Here is an 18,368-nt window from a genome sequence, read left to right as displayed (position 1 = left end):
AAAGAGTAGATGAGTACTTAAGTGAATGTGAAGTCTGTGCACAAAACAATGTTAGAAGGGGAACAGCAACACCATTAGGCTCAATACCAGTTCCAGAGGGACCCTTCAAACACCTAGTACTAGTACTATGTGGACATGATTAAATCAGTAAGGGGAAAAAGATACATGTTAGTGATAATAGATCGATTTAGTAGATGGGTGGAAGCAGAACCCTCAGCAGATCAAGGAGCTAAGACAGTAATCAGATTCTTGACCAGAGAGGTCATCCCAAGATTTGGCATACCATCCCAGATTAGTTCTGACAATGGCTCAGCCTTCATTCAAAGAACAGTAAAGACAGTAATACAACAGCTACGAATTAAGCAGAGGTTAGGCTGCATCTATCACCCTTCCTCCCAGGGTATTGTTGAACGTGCTAACGGCACCCTCAAGGCCAAACTCAACAAGATTTGTGCAGATACAAAACTTAACTGGGTAGATGCGTTACCCCTTGCCCTTATGAGTTACCGTATGCAAACTAACAGAGTGACAAATTTGACTCCCCATGAGATGCTGACAGGGAGACTCATGCCTGCTCCCCATTTGAGAGGCCCGTATGAAGGACCGCCCCTAGAGCAGCTTGAGACTGAAATAAGGGCCTATATGAGACAATTGACTTCCATACATGAAGCCATACATACTCAGGAGCAAAACAGGGGGCCAAGAGAGGAGGAAGAGGCACCCTGTCCAGTGCTACCTGGAGATCAGGTCTATTTGAGAGTTTTTAGGAGAAGATGGAATGAGCCAAGGCGAGAAGGACCTTATACTGTAGTAAGAGCAACCCCAACTGCAATCCAAGTAGAAGGAAGAACGACTTGGTATCATTTGAATCATTGTACTAGGGTGCCAAGGCTGAGACGGAGAGAAGAAGAGGCAGAGGGTGCAGAAGAAGATGCAGACCAAGATGCCCAAGAAGGGGAGGGGCCAGGGGAACCAGGTGAGGGACCTAGTAATGTTGTTGCTGAACCTTCTTCTAGGGAAGCTGACCAACCTGAGATACAAGATGAGATGCGGGGACAAGATGATGCCCCACAAGCAGGTGAAACTGGGGAGGAGGGTCTTGACATTGATCCTACTGCTGATGTACCTGCTGAATCAGCTACCACTGACCCAGAGCCGTCAGGTGACCAATCTTCTAAGGCAGGACCCTCCACCAGTGAACAACCTCAGCCAAAAGGATTCCTCACCGAACTCCAAAGTATTGACCTACCCACTGCAGATAGTGGATCCCCAGCCAGTGACCTCCCAGGTCTTATCCTCCCAGGAGACTTTCCCACCCTCAATCTTCAAGACCTTGAGGACATCATTGGAAGTGATCCAACTCAAGATGATTAACTCAACCCAAGGTACTGTTGTAAATAGATCTATAAGGAAACGAGCTGCTGACCTGAATGACACTGACTATGAAGGATTAGGGTATGATATGGCTTTAGAAATGCACAAAGAAAAATTGTTGGATATTGCTTATCATAATGAATGGTATAAGTGGGCAGAATATACTGCCAAACAATCAAAGAGACAGACTTGCTTGTTGTGCTCGCCATCACCCTTGAAAAAGTTAACAGTGGTGCCTGATGAATATAGCTTTGCTCATTGTGCCAGATTTTATTCGAATCATTGTGTAAATATATCAGGGCGAGTTGCTCCTTATTGCCCTGCAGATTGTCTGGCATTACTGGGAAGTAAATACTATCACAGGTACTATGAGCAAGAATATTGGGGAGATGAATGTAAAAAATTAGATGTAAGAATTGATCTAAGACTAAGAGAAACTCCCAAGAATTATGTTTTTGATCGAACTTTGATATATGAATGCTTCAACAAGTCAAAAGGGGATGTAGATTATGGAACCTTTCAAGGACAGTGTGGAATAATTTGGCATTTGGATAAAGACATGTATTATAAATCAGGTGTACATAAAACATATAGCGTAATATACGCTACAGCTACTGTAAATATTAACATGACAGTTATCACAACTATGGAAGCATGTGAAAATGCCACACTGGCCTTTCCAATAATAGATCAATTTGAAGCAATAGATGAAGCAATTGCTGATCATTTTTGGATATGTGGAGGCAAACGACTAAGAGCCACCTTACCAAAAGGGTGGAAAGGGATATGTGCTAGAGTAAGACTAGCTCAAGAAGTAACAATGATTGATTGGGACCCAGATGATGAAACACCAAGCCAGCATGTAGCTCCCGGACATAGAGCCAAAAGAGCATACAAACCAGATCCTAATGTGGTAATAGATGCTATAGGTCAACCTAGAGGCATACCACATGAATTCAAGGCAAGAGATGAAGTGAAGTCAGGATTTGAGTCTATATTTGTTTGGATAACTCCAAATAAGAATGCTGAATGGATTAACTACATTTATTACAATCAGCAAAGATTTATTAATTACACAGATGATGCTCTGATGGCTCTGGGAGAACAGTTGAAATACACTAGTAAAATGACCTGGCAGAACAGACAAGCGTTGAATTGGTTACTCGCGGAAAAAGGCGGGGTTTGCGTGATGTTTGGAATTGACTGTTGTACCTTTATCCCAAACAACACAGCACCTGATGGATCCTTTACCAGAGCCATGAAGAAGCTAAAGAGTTTGAGAACAGAAGTCACTGAAAATGCTGGAAGAGACAGAAAAATTGGAGAATGGTTTGACTCTCTTTTTGGCTCATGGAAAGAATGGCTGGTAAAGGTGGGAGTAATAGTAGCAGTTGCTGTTGGAATTTTTGTGTTGTTGTTCTGTTGTGTGTTACCTTTTCTCAGATCAATGATGGCAGGTGCAGCAGCCAAGCAGATGGTGAATGTGTCTGTAAAACAATCTGGGGTTGACATTGGATGCACCACGACAACTGGAGTGTATCCAATAGGTCCAGGTCTGGATGAGCTGGACGAATTCCCATGAAATGATCCCTAACTGGGGTGTAATGGAAGGGGTGCCACTTTTTTATTTTTGACCCTGAATTTAATGCTGTTTTTGATAGAGAGGGAGGTAGTCAAGAACATGTATTTTCTTTTGGGGCAAAAACTCAAGTTAGCATATCAGACAATGGGTAGAGTAGGCAGTTAGCAAGTGGGTGTTTTGTTTGTTATTTTGGCATAAACCCCCTTCCAATTTTTATTTTCATTTTTGTTTTTTCCAATATTATAAAATACCTGCACATTATTAAATATCACTTTAAAGAATGAGAGGGGACGACTAAGGGTCTGAAGCAGGTCATTATCCGTGTTACGAGGTAATGCAACCAGATTTAAAGGGAAATGACAATAATGTTTTCTTAAATTTCTTTTATTGCTATATTCATTCATTTACTCATCACTACTTTGAAGTTATAATATGCACTTGTTAACCTACTGAAAAGTCCAAAGGAACTCAAGAGAAGAAAGGATCGGCGAGCACCTCAGTGCTTAGCAGCAAGGGCTGACTCTACTGGTGGTTTAAAAACCCGCTGTCAGTCCCAACTCCAGATAGTACCCTAGGCAGGTCCAGGTACCTCTGGCAACGGTGGAGCAGCCCAGATAGCGCTCCAGGCCACCGGAAGCGCCTGAGAGTTCCTCTGGCATCGTGGGACTATATATACATATTTATATATGTGCATTCTACTACTGCCATTATTCTATTACTGTATGGTGTAATCACTGAAGTGCATTAATCTACTGATATAACCAAAGCTTGTGAATCAATTGAAATGTGAAGAAGTATCCCCCTAAAAGAAGGTTTTAGGTAGGGAGATGGGATCTTTGACTCCTCTCTAGACAAACAAAGGGGGGAGATGTTTGGTCTCATTCTCCTCTGGAGTGTGTCCCCATGGGAAGGTCAATTGGTAGAAAAAGATGGGTGACTATTTTTGTCACTAAGAAAGAAGAAGGAAACAGGCTGACCTATGAGGACCTATTGCTCTGTCAGTAGTTCCCTCCTCTGGCCATCCCGAATACTGACGCTCCACTTCCCTATCACACTACATTTCCCATAAGCCTGTGCCTTGGACTAATTACCCTACAGCTGATGCTCATTACCAAGACTATAAAAGACTGCCTTACACTCCAGTTAATCGCGAAATCTTGTTTTGCCATGGTGAACATTACTGAGCGTTATCTACCTGTCTGACTGCCTATTATTGATCCTGTTGCTACCCGTTATCGACCCTTGGCTGCCAGCCCCTGATCTCTGCCTGTTATCCCGGTACTGTGTGTGTTCTCTGCCAGCCCTGACTTACTGCCTGTTATTTGACCACGTCTCTGCCTATTCCTTTTATACCTGTTGCTCCTGTTTGACCGTGCCTGTACGACTACGAGTGTATTTAATAAAAGCATGCAAATGGATCCCAGCCAGTGTGATGATTCATTACAATTGTAATGTATCAAGAATCATTTTATAATCAAATCGTTACCCTATGAATTGTAATCAAATCGTGAGGGAAGAGAACATTCAGTTATGACTAACTGTGTATACAAAGTTTGAGACTGACCTGTTCACTTGGTAGGGCTGCTTTATTTTTTATTTATTTATTTTTTTGTAGCTCCGGATTTACTCCAAATGTTACACAATAGCCCAGAAAGAGATAATGAAATTTTCTATTGATGCTTTATATATTTATTAATTTATAGACTTGTTTTACAAAACTTTTAAGTTTCAATATGGTATATGGCACATAGTCAGGATAATTATGGTTCAAATGTGATGCAGTTTTAAATATAAGCTTATTTTTACAGTGGAATTTCTCAAAAACATGATTTTCTGAGCCCGAAATTGAGCAAATCTTTGACCTGGTGTTCATCAGTATTAAAGGTGCTCTATGTAAGAATGGTTGAAATGGGTACTGCAGTCCAAATTTAAAATATTGTTTGCCCTGCCCCCTCCTCCTCAGACTTGACGCTCTCGCGGGTTGCCAGTTTGAAGACACACAACCGGAGCGAGGTCAATTGACATTGGAAGACAAGGAAACTTACACACTGTAAGATAATTAGTTGATTTATTTTCTTATGAGTTGATATCGCTTTTTAATATGCTCCTGTTCATAGAGATTTTTAGATGGATGCTGAGGCTTTTTAGGTCGGTAGAATCTGCGATCTCTGACCCAGTTTGTTTGCTGGCTTCCATGGCTGCAATTCACTGCATGTCTTTTCCGCCAACTGGCAACCCGGGGTTGCGAAATACTATTGGGTAAATTGTCAACGTGTGGTCTTGCACAGACCAAAACAAAAACAGAAATTCTGACATGGAACACAAATTTCAAAGTAAAAACTGGCTGTAGCAATGGTTTTTAGAGAAATGAGTATGTGAACTCGGCATGATTAATAAATATATGCAAATATATCATGGTATTTTTATGCTTTAGTACAGTCAAAAACTTACATAGAGCACCTTTAAAGATCTCAAGGTTACGTTATACACAGACTATTCTTTAAGTTATGTAGGATGATTTTTATCACACAAAAAAAAGCTGGGATTTCACAGGTGGGGTCACACATGCAAAGATGACACAGAACGATGAACAGGGAAAACAAAGGGCTTAAATATATTTAGAGTAATTAACAGAACTAAAAACAATTGTGGTACTAATAAATAACCATGGACACTAACTAGCAAACAGACTTCAGATATACAGAATGAAAATTAAACCAAAATAGACAAAAACGGAACTAGAATGTAAAACCAGGTAATTAAACTGCATTTACTATCAATTTTATGCTAAACCAAGCAGATTTCTGTTGGTCAGTGCAGCAAATCCATGAAAAACATTGCAACATTTCCATGTGGATCATGTGGATTTCTTTTGAAAAGACTGGAATTTACCCGCAAAATTTCAGAGAACAATGGTAAATGTGACTGCACGTTAGAAAACTTTCTTGTATAATGGGCAGGGGTAAATTTGTTAACATCTGTAAAATTACATGATCATTAAAGAAATAAAATAATGTCAGACCCACCAGAGCAGGATCCAGTTCTTCATTAAGCAAAGGATCATTCTTAATCAAAGCCACTCTCTGAGCAAAACGACAGGTGGACATAGACTCCTGAGAGAGAAAAAGAGATTTCAGAAAATATATTGCCTTTCATGCACAAAACAATGTTTAAATTGAAGTTAAGAGACGTACAGCAATGTTCTTCCTCTCCACAGACACAGTAGCGATCATGGTGGTCATGCAGTTACCACCCAAACTGTCTCTAAGCACAGAGGTCATCATGGAGTTGCGATAGGGGATGTGGGACCTATTCTTCTCTGACAGGGCTATGATGACCTAAACCAGAAAGCAATTGAGGCCCACCAAATTGTGGTTTCAATAATATGATTCAAAGACCTTTACAAACCCAGAAGGGTTACATCAGTATAAACAGTATATCCACAATTATTTAAATTTTAAGATTTTTCAAATAATACGTTTTGGATAAGAGTACACTATGGAAGATTCAAACTAAATTTAATTGAGTGAGTACATAAAAAATCTTAGACTAATGATTTATATTTTGAGTGGTTGGGTCGACCTTGATGAATTTAATTTTTATGTTGTTTGTCCTTGTGTGTTTACGTTATGTCTGTGAACAGAAAAATGGTCTGGCTACTTTGGCAGCAGATATACTACTTACTTGCTCAGAGTCAGATGACTCACTACTGTTCAAAAGTTTGGGATCAATAAGATTCTTAATGTGTTTTTGTTTGTTTGTTTTTTAAAGGCTCTTATGCTCATCAGTACTGCATTTTTAACCAATATACAGTAAAAAAAAAAATAGTAATATTGTAAAAAAATAATAATTTTTAAATAACTGTTTTCTATTTGAATATATTTTAAAATATAATTTACTCCTGTGTTGGCAAAGCTGAATTTTCAGCATCATCACCCGAGTCCTCAGTGTCACATGATCCTTCAGAAATCATTCTAATATGCTGGTTTGCTGCTCAAGAAACATTTATTATTATCAATAGAGATACACCGATACCGATACTGGTATCTGTGCCGTTTCTGATCTCATATACTTGTACTCGTAAAATTCCTCCAATATTTAAAACCGATACTTCTGGTGATGTAATTGGCAGAAACTTTCAGTGCATAGAGTGACCAGCAGGTGGCAGCATAACACCCTCAAAAATGGCATTGACAGAAATGCACCAGATATGGCTGTTTCTCTTTTTCAAGACATGCAAAAACATGCTTGAACAATAGACACATAAGGTGATGATACAATGAGAAATTTTGAGCAACGTTGCCAGGCAATCTCACCGAGCGATGATGGTTGGGCACTTTCCCATTGAGAATGGGAAACAAATATCAATCTAAAGTGTCCAGGTAGAAATTTGTTGCCCATTCTCAATGGGAAAGTGCCCAAGCATCATTGCTTGGCGAGATTGCCTGGCAACATTTCTCAACACATCTCTCTCCCTGTAATTTGAAGAAATTTGAGGACAAAATGGGACTCTTTTTTGTTCATTAACGATGTTACTTTGGTTTGGTAGTGGACTGGAAATATATTTGAGCTTTGACATCTTTGTGACAAGAAGATAAAAATTATTTTTCATAATATCTTTTTAGTTACTGTTGTTAATAATTATAAGCAAGCATGCCTAAAATCATTAGTCTAACTGTGTAGTGTTTGACTAAAAACATTGCAAAAAAGTACAGGTATCAGAATTGGTATCGGTGAAAACCAGAAACAAAAAATCGGTACTCGTTCTCGTGGTATCGGTGGATCCCTAATTATCAATTGTGTATATTTTTTTTCTGGATTTTTTGATGAATAGAAAGTTCAAAAGAACAGCATTTCTCTGAAATAGAAAGCTTTTGTAACATTACTATTTTTTTTTTTTTTTATTATTATTTTTTTTTTGGGGGGGGGGGGGGGGGTGAAAGAAATGAATACATTAATTATTAATACATTATACACTGTAAATTGTACATAATGCATTAATTACATTAATACATTAACACATTAATGCATTAAATTGATCAGAAGTGATCGATTTGCGAACCCAGGAATAAATTACATTGTAACATATATTCAAATACAGTTAAATTGCAATCAAATTTCACAATAAAGCTGTTATACTGTATCAAATAAATGCAACATGAGACGGACATATGACAGATGTGTTCAGAATCAAATATGGCAATCACAAGAGCTGCTTGTTTCAACATGAAACATAAAACAATTATCCAAGTAACTTGTGATTCTATGCTTCAACTAGAGGTTGTGTCAGAGAGACCAAAATTCCATAATGCACCTTAAAAAACATCTGTAACAAAGAAAGTCCTACTACCTGCTCCAAGTAGTGCAGAGAGAGGTTAATATATTTAGCTTCTGTTAGGATTTGACCTCCCACGCCAGTCTTTCCCACTCTTTCAGACCCAGCCAGGTCCACCAGGTGGAGCTTGGAGCAGCGTACCATGGCTGAGCCCGGCTCTTTGCTGCACAGGTGAATGGTAAAGATGCAGTGAGACCGTGTAGAAGCCTCGTTCATGGGAGTCTACAAAAAGATGAATATGTAGATAGAGACCAGGAATGAGTAAAATGAACTACCATTACAGCAAATAACAATAAAATGTAGGGCTGCATGATTTATTGCACGATAGAAAAATAACATTGAACTTAATCGCTTATCGCTTAAATGCGTTTCTTGGTGTGATTATGAAATCGCAAAGGCTGCATTTTTAAAAAAAAAATTTTATGCGCAGCTTGTCAATGGAGTTCGGCTCCAAACGCTAATCCATCTGAAAGCACTGCGAGTTTGAGTCAGTTATAATGGACATTTGAAGAAGCAACACGTGTCAAGAATCTTTCCAGACATGAGAAGCATTTATTAACATCTTGTTTAACAAAAGACAGCATTTAATAACATGTTTTTACTCCAAACTCACTTCATAACAACAGTTGAGTGTCTTTCTGTGAGATGATGTGGCTTCTTACACAGAATAAGGCAGCCGTGTGTTTATTAGTCATGTTTAAAGGCAGGGTAGGTAAGAAATTTTGTTCCAAATTTGTTTAAACTTTCTATATATATCAATGCATAATTAAAATGTAAGTACTCTGATAAAAAGAGTATAAAAATCGAGTGACTCTAGACCGTTTAATCTGTATTAAACACAGCTCATTATTTCCATTCGGGACGAAACACAGGATTGGCTTAGGCGACTGTCACTCTTTCGCAACCATGGCAACCACCATTTTGCCACACATGACCTGCCCACTTGCGCGCGCACGTTTGATTTGGGGAATTCAAGAGGCACGCGATCCTAGGAACACCAAAACAAGGGCAGAGAAACAGCAAGCAAAATTCACAGTACCAACCTGCAGTTAGTGAAGGCAAACCAGGCAAAAAAAGGAATACAGTAACAGTACAAGAAAAGGCAATGAACAAAAAGTCTTTGGATAAACAAAGAAATAAAACGCGAGTTAATATCATAGACAGTAAAGGTTAATATCGGCGTGGCTTTCCTGCGATGGCGAGAACTGAGGGAACTCAAGGGGCTGAAAAGTGACTCCTTGATGGCTTTATTTCTGCTGGACAGGTAAATCTTTCTTTTTGTATTTTGATCATACATATTTTTTTGTTTATTTTTTCATGAAGCATGTGTCATTAGCACACGTAGCTGCGTAATATAGCTAACATAACATTACTCAGCGAGCCGTTGTAGAGACTATAAATAATCTATAGGCCTAGCTCAAGATGATAGCTATAGTGTTGAATTGTGCATAATTTTGCTTTAGATAACTAAATACATGTTTAACAGATAGTAGGCCTAACGTTACTCCGCATCTAGGAACTTTTCTTAGAACTATATTTACCCTCTGTCTAACTCTTTTACCATGTTCACCTGTAAGTTTACCTGCACGTTTTATTCGCCTTTGTTTTTTTTTTATATTCTCTACCTATGTTTACTGATGTCTTTATCTTGTATCTGTGTGTGTCGTACACACTTTGTTGTATGTGTGTGTTATTATTTTGTGTCTGCAATGCAGTTGTGAGTTGATATTTGAGTGTATGTTACTCTGTTTATCTGTAGAACAACGTATATGTTATGAATCTTACACGAAATTCATCTTCATCACAGTGTAAATGATGGTAATGGAAAAACGTGTATCATGCAACCTGTTTTTAGCTTTACCTTATAGATAACTAGCTCATTAGCGAATCAAAAAATGTATATTTTAAACTTTACCAATATCAATATGCTAGCTTGATAGTGAGTACTAAAATACATCTTGTTTGTTTATCTTCATAATTATAAAGTTATTTTTATTACATGTGATTCTGACAAGATGTCACTACATGCACTGTGCTCCTTCCTCTCCGCTCGTCTCAGGTAAATAATGCGTCTTCCAGCTCAGTGGTCGGAGTCGCGCGTTTATGCGTTTTGGGGGCGTGGCTTTGGAAGGAGCCCAGAAGGGAGGGGGTGGACTGAATGGAAATAATGAGCTGTCTTTAAAATAGTTGTGAGAGGTCTACAGACACTCGATTTTTATACTTTCTTTTTCAGAGTACTTACATTTTAATTATGTATTGATATATATATCTATATATATATCTATATATATATATATATATATATATATATATATATAAAGTTTAAACAAATTTTGAAAAAAAAAGTTTTTTTATACATTTTTTACCTACCCTGCCTTTAATCAATCAAAGAATTTCAATCTTCTGTTTATTCAGCTACAGCAATAAGATGAGTGTTATCTTCTTCTGCAGCAGGGCATATTTGGAGTTACTGTGCAAGAGCACCCTCTGGCTTTCAGATGTAGAAGCATTTACTACTGATCACAGAGCCGTACAGCTCTGACAAGTTGCGCATAAAATAATTGCAGCCTTTGCCAAATCGCGTGTGGTTTAATCACGATAAATCATGCAGCCCTAATAAAATGGTCTAATAAAACATTGAATAAATATCTCTGTATCTCTCCTGTATTTCTCCTTATCCTCAGATGTTGTTGATGACAGGTATAATCATATACAAACATGAGAAAACTCAAGATGACTTACAGCATTAAATGATTATCTCAAAAAAAATTTTTGTAAGAGTTTCACAAAAATAGAAAACATGTAGTGATCAGCAGGTAGACATTAGGGAAGATTCCCCTCATCACCTCATCTGCCATGATGAAAAGCACAGGACTCCAAAACTCACACCTCCAAGAGAAGCAAACAAGGGAATAGATAGGCTAGCAGATAAGCCTATCAAGACAATCACCCTGACCATTTGTGAAAAGGAAGAAAGATGACATTAGCATGTCGTTGAGCAGGCTAATTCTATCACCATTCTCCCCCATTGTTCACCCCAGTCCCTCACTCCTTAGACTTGAGGTGTTAACTGAACTCCACTCACCAGACAAGTTTTGCTATGTCACTTAAAGTCACAAAGGAAACAAATAGACACACAGTGGACAAAATGGAGCAAATCTTCCCCATTTCTATTATCAAGAACTGCGTGTTCCAAATCTGCACTCTACTTCAGAATCTAAAGATCCTTCCGTCTGCGTGTTCCAGATAATAAGGATCATCTGCACAGATATCAGAACCTTCAAGGCTTCTTCTTTTGCATGTTCCAGGAAAAGACCTTCTCCGTGCTCCAGGAGTTCAACCTTCACAAGTACTTCGTGTTCAAGGCTGTGAAACGGATTCCAACTCCTTTCTTCCCACTAAAACGTTGCTCAGCTCAACAAGTGGAAGACGTCACCTTCAGATTCAGCACGACCAGGCAGACGTAAATATCACTTACCAAACCTCTTTCCAGAGGCATTATCTCCTTAGCATTAGTTTATATTGTCAGTATATGATTATCTAATTTGCATTTGATCTTGCATAGCTGATATCAGTTGATAACAAATAATCTCTTGGTTTATTTGTTTAATTCAGAATAAGGTTTACCTTATTTCTTCTAGAGAAACTACAGTTTATCTTTCCATAAGATTAACTTGTAACTGCCATAGTAACATCCAACTCATCCACTTGCATTTATCAGTCTTTTTGCACTTTATCCATTCAGTAGTTGTTAGTTACTCTTGTCTATCCTTTTGTTAATAAAATTGATTTATTACACTTGTGTCTTCCTTGTGTTGATAATACAGTAAGAGGCTCTACAAGTTAACGATATCTCACAAATCCTTCTGATTGCTCAGATGATGAACTTCCTCCAATTCACATAATTGTAATTCAGTCAACAATCTTCCATGATTGTTCTTTATTATCAAGGTGAAACTTGACTGGTGCCCCGAAAATATTGTAAGGAATCATCTGGCTCAATAATAATATTAATACAAAATATTATTTTTAATATTTAAGACCATAAACCACTAAATCTGAGGTACCCTTAAGTGAGGCTAGTCCAAAATCACTACAATACTAAACAGCTAAAAAAATAACACACTGTGATGGAGAGAGAGTGAAACTCATCAGGATATCCTAATATAAAAAAACGTCTCAGGTTACAGATGTAACCCTGGTTCCCTGAGTAGGGAACGAGACGCTGCGTGGTAACGCATTGGGAACCTTCTGCGTGATGTCGTCACTGAAGCACTCATGTATCTAGCCAATCGCGCAGCGAGACGTCAGAGACGGGTGACGTCACGGACCAGGAAATTATAAAGCACACTCAGATGCAGAGCACGCCAGCTTCTAAGTAAGTCTGAAGCAAGCACTCGCAAGTGTGCAGGGGTACGGCAAGAGACGCAGCGTCTCGTTCCCTACTCAGGGAACCAGGGTTACATCTGTAACCTGAGACGTTCCCTTTCGTGGGAACTATCGACGCTGCGTGGTAACGCATTGGGAACACAATCCCAACTGAGCCGTAGCTCAAAACACTTGTCAAAGTTATCTTGACAGGACAGAAGACCCCGGAGTGGAGCCGATATCAAGGTTATAATATTTAATAAATGTGTGCTGGCATGACCATCCAGCTGCATCACATACAGTAGGTGGCCATCCAAAACGGTGTTTCTACCGCCGCGTCGCAAAGTGCATTTGCAGCTTTTGACCGCTGAGTGGCGCTTTAACCACATATTATCCAACAAATGCATCAAAGCACATTTCTCTTTATGCAAAATGTAAATTTTCTCACATATTAAGCCTATATTTATCACAAATACATTTTTTATTTATATTTTAAACTCCTTTAATAAAACAGTATGGATTTTTGACACGCACATAGGCTACTTTGTTATTCGTTACCTGTCCTTTATTTGACAGATAACTACTTAGGAAAAATATAGCCTATCTGTTTGGACACTGATTGGTTGCGTGTTTCATGAATTATATCCCTTTATTTTAGTAAAACGTGAGTCACTGAATAATTTTGCTCCCATTATTAAGGCACGATTTAGCTAAATCATTGAAACTAAAAAGAATGGACGGATTAATAAAACGTCATAAAAAAAAAAAAAAACTGCAACTCCTGCAGCTGCAGCTGCATTTAAATGCAGGATTCTATTCCTTAAAATATCAAATATCAAATTCAGAAACAACACATTCCAGCGGATAGATCACCTCTTATTTAACACAGACCTACGAATTTATTATCGAATTGAGATATTTCTTTCTTTTTAGGTATAATTATTCACTGAGTTTAAGTTCATTTTTGAGACATTTCAGATTCTTGCAGAAATAGCTGAAAGCGCACCCTGTTTTTTATTTTTTTTTATTTTTCAAAAGTACAAGGTTTTGTTGTTATTGTGAGCATACACAAATAAAAGTAGACCATTTGTAGTCCTGCATCAATCTGTAGGCTATCGCCAAAAATGACGGAAGGCCTGTTTTAAGTTGTTTCTGTCATGAGGAAAAAATCCATCAGAACACGCCGGCGCTTTCATCAACCAGAGGGATAACAACGTAACCAATTTAGTTTCATATTTACATTTAAATATTGGGCTATAGCCTAATATATATATATATTTTAAAAGATGTCACCTATGTTCATTATGAAAAGGGAATAGCATGACGTATGCGCAATGTTGGGAGACAAATGCAGCGGGTCAGACATGAGTTCGACCACTTCATTAAGTTTTGTTTTATTGTAAGTCTTTCTTTAAAATGAATTTCGTTTTGTAGAAATTCTATCTTAATTTCAATCAATGTTTCATCAACCAATTGTCTATATTTAATTAGGAAGAAAACCATGAACGTTGGGTGTGGAATGGAAATGAAACCATGTTTCCACGGCCTTTGAATAAGTTTGAAGCAATATATGTCTTTCTGTTTTTATTAAATTTCTTAAATACATGTCTTTATTACTTAATTAATTGATAAGATGTTTTGGTCTAACAATATATTTTATACATTAACATGCTCATAAACATTACAAAAAGAAATGTCATGCCATAAGCTACACAATTACGAACAAAAAAACCTGTTGCTATTCTAAAAATCAACATTTTGTTATTCAACAAGTGCTAGGCTATTAAGATAAAAAGTTTCTGCTAGATAGTTTGTGCCTAATCTGACTTTCCACAATGGACTACACAATGCATATGAATAGGCCTATTTGTATTTTGACTGCAGTTAAGCGCAAAATGACGAGAACATGTTTAACATTGGAAGTTTAAGATTGTTTATTAAACATTCTTACTTTATGCAAAACATATAGGCATCTGTACATTGTACTTCTATAACATCATAACATAAATCATTAAATTATAGTTCAGATGAACCTACAAACCCAATCTTGTTTTTTTGCTATTTATTTAGACCTATTTATTTATATCAGCAGATCTGTGTTGATTCAGTTCATTTCAATAACTGCTGATGTTGCAAACTGTGGTTAAGCTGTAAAGCAGCTCGAAAGAATTGACCAAGATATGTAACATTATGGCTCTGTATTATTAGAACAATAACTACAGAATCTTTACTGCCATCCAATGTTCCTTAAAGACAAATAAATAAAATAAAAATGTTAAAGAAAAACAAACAAAAACAACAAACCGATTGTGTTCCATTTATATATAAATGTATAATTTTTACATTATCTTGTGTGTATAAAAAGCACTCACCCAACCTAACAGTGCTTGACAAGTTTGAGATGGGGGAAGGGCGCTTTGTTTAAAATGTTTGTCACCAAAGCCATTTATCCAGAGGGTGGGAGACTCAAAATATTAGCCTAAGCTATTCGCGTGATAGACCTTTTTGCAATCTTAGTGCTTTTTGTTAATTTTAACATCCTGATCTGATCATATGAAAAAAGCTGACGAAATACACAATTTTTAGACTCTGTTATGAGTATTTGCAGTAAGTTTCTTTATTTGTTTGTATTATGGAGATTTGCAGTGTTTTGCGTTTCACGCTCCACTCCAGAAGTTCCGAATGGGATCAACCCTCCCCCCGTGCGTTTGCCAGCGTCTGCTGCTGCCGAGCAGAGTATGTGCAAAGTTTTGACTGGAGCGAGGAGGGATTTTGTAAAAGTCGCAGCGTTGTGTTTTTTTTTTTTTTTTTAATCTGCAAGAAATGTTATGAGTTTGGCGTGTGGTAGGAAAAAAGTTTGCACAATAAGCCGCAAATTTGTGTCTAACTAGACCAGCTAAAATATATTGCTCGACCAAAAACATCTTATCAATTATTTAAGTAATAAAGACATGTGATAAAGTAATAAATAAATTTAATAAAAACAGAAAGACGTATATTGCTTTAGCCTTATTCAAAGGCCGCAGAAACATGGTTTCTTTTCCATTCCACACCCGACGTTCTTGGTTTTCTTCCTATTTATTAAATATAGGCAATTGCTTGATGAAACATTGATTGAAATTAAGATACAATTTCTACAAAACGAAATTCACTTTAAAGAAAGACTTACTATAAAACAAAACTTAATGAAGTGGTCAAACTTATGTCTAACCCGCTGCATTTGTCTCCCGTCATGCTATTCCCTTTTCATAATGAACATAGGTGAAATTAACAAAAAATAATAATAATAGGCAATAGCCCAATATTTAAATATTAATATGAAACTAAATTGGTTACATTTTTATCCCTCTGGCCGACAAAGCGCCGGCGCGTTCTGATGGATTTTTTCCTCATGACAGCTGAAACAAAAACAGGCCTTCCTTCATTTTTGGCGATAGCTTACAGATTGATGCAAGACTACGAATGGTCTACTTTTATTTGTGAACGCTCACAATAACAACAAAACCTTGTACTTTTGAATAATAAAATAAAATAAAAAACAAGGGTGCGCTTTCAGCTGTCTCTCTGCGAGAATCTGAAACGTCTCAAAAGTGAACTTAAACTCAGGGAATAATTGTACCTAAAAAGAAAGAAATATCTCAATTCAATAAGATATAGGTCTGTGTTAAATAAGAGGCGATATATCCGCTAGAATGTGTTGTTTCTGAAATCATGGACAGTGCTCGTTGCTGCTGTTATCAGTTCCCTTGGCGCTCGTGCACACGCACAGTTTCCACACAGACAATCGAGCGTTTCGGTCTGGTAAAAGCACAAAACAAAATGCACACAACGTGTCCTTGCTCTTGTACAATCACAGATAAACACCTTTGGTTTTAATGAGTAAATTAGCCTAAATATTTATTCCTGCTGGTATTTTAGTCTGCGATATCAAAATCACTAAACATTACATAGCATATATAATAGCCCAAAAAATAATAATCAAGGACAATTAAAAAAATCAAGAACAATAGCAGTTAATAAGAATTATTGCTCTAAATGCAGTCTTAATGCTGGACCGTTCTCATTTCGCTTCGCATATGGAACTTGAAGAATTTTTTATTTATTTTATTTTTAGCTAAGAGCAAACCAGAATGAAAATATTACATATATAATCTGTGTGTGTGTGCTCCTAATATATATATATATATATATATATATATATATATATATATATATATATATATATATATATATATATATATATATATATGCCTAATTACTGTTTAATGACAATAGCATGCAGTAAGACTTTGTGTAAAGGTATTTCTTTTAATTTTTGATCCCACGTTTTGAAATTAACTCTCACTTTAAATTTTCTAATGATTTTTAAGGATGTTAAAAGGTTATATTATAATGTTATTGTTGTTTTACTTCATCCTTTCATCTCCGTTTACAAACCGATATTTTATTATTACAGTCACTTTCCAATCCGTCCCTTTGTGCCACCTGGCGGTAGTTTTTTACACGCGACTGAATTTCAGTTAACGTAACGGCCCTGCTGCGGTGGTAATACCCATTTTGGTTGTCCACCTACTATATATCATTCACTGAGACTCCTGACATCAAAGCTTTTGATGCCGCCATACCCTTAGTCGAATGGGCACGAACATTCAAAGGAGAGGGCTGTCCGGCCGCTTCGTATGCAAGTGAGATGGCCTCGACCACCCACTTGCTCATTCTTTGTTTTGATGCTGGGCCCCCTTTTTTAGGAGACCCATAACAGACAAACAATTGATCTGATTTACGCCACAGGGCAGCTCTGTGGACATAAGCATCCAAAGCCCTTACTGGGCACAACAGATTCAATTTTTCCTGATCCGCAGATTCAAATGGAGGAGGATAGAACGACTGAAGCACAATGGGGCCTGGGGCATTGGTAGGGACCTTCGGGACATAACCTGGTCTAGGATACAGGAATGCCTTCACCTTTCCTGGGGCAAATTCAAGAAAAGAAGGAGCAACAGAAAGTGCTTGTAAGTCTCCTACACAGTAAAATCAGCAGTGTTAATCAAACAGTGTTAATCTGCATTTATTCTTAAGGAGTTAATTTCACAACAAATAGTGAAAAATACCCCCTTGTTACGTGTAGCTGGTGGAAGGATGAGGCAGATACGGATTTCTACAATTATAGACAATACTTTAATCAACACGAGCAAGGAGTAACCAAACATACACTTAACATAAACAGAGAACGGACAAGGAGTGCAGGGAGTGAGTGCAATATATGGGGAGTGCTGACAATAGAGTCCAGGTGCAGGTGATCCGTGATGATGAGGAGCTGACGAGGGAAGTGCGTGCAGGTGTGGAGAACAGGAGGATGATGGGAAATGGAGTTCAGGGGAACAAGGGATCCGTGACAGTACCTCCCCCTCCCGGTAGGCGCGTCCTCGCGCCGTAGATGTAACAACCGGGAGGGGGGTGGGCGCCCTGGAGTCCTCAAGCCGGAGCAGGGGGAGGAGTGGACTGGAGTGGAGGTCTCCAGGGCAGGTTCAAAAGCCATGGCGGGTCAGGAGCCGTGGGCAGCCATGGCGGGTCAGGGGCCGTGGGCAGCCATGGCGGGTCAGGGGCCGAAGGCGGCCATGGCGGGTCAGGTGCAGCGGGCTGCCATGGCGGGTCAGGAGCCGAAGGCGGCCATGCCGGGTCAGGTGCAGCGGGCTGCCATGCAGGGTC

At 38.1% G+C, this 18,368-nt stretch overlaps 1 protein-coding gene across 1 annotated transcript in view; it reads right to left on the bottom strand.

Moving 5' to 3' along the window:
• kif6 (kinesin family member 6) overlaps positions 1–18,368 on the bottom strand; it is a 452,839-nt gene that overhangs the window by 242,617 nt on the left and 191,854 nt on the right. Inside the window, exons 7-9 of the mRNA XM_067366883.1 lie at positions 8,307–8,513; positions 6,151–6,294; positions 5,983–6,069 (exon numbers count right to left, since the gene is read on the bottom strand). Of these exons, the coding sequence (XP_067222984.1) occupies positions 5,983–6,069; positions 6,151–6,294; positions 8,307–8,513 (438 nt within the window). The remainder of the gene's footprint in view (positions 1–5,982; positions 6,070–6,150; positions 6,295–8,306; positions 8,514–18,368) is intronic.

This window comes from Chanodichthys erythropterus, chromosome 18 (genome assembly GCF_024489055.1).
Source record: "Chanodichthys erythropterus isolate Z2021 chromosome 18, ASM2448905v1, whole genome shotgun sequence".
NCBI classification, from domain to species: domain Eukaryota; kingdom Metazoa; phylum Chordata; class Actinopteri; order Cypriniformes; family Xenocyprididae; genus Chanodichthys; species Chanodichthys erythropterus.
Note: the sequence above shows the minus strand (reverse complement) of the source record. Positions and strands in the feature narration are given on the sequence as shown.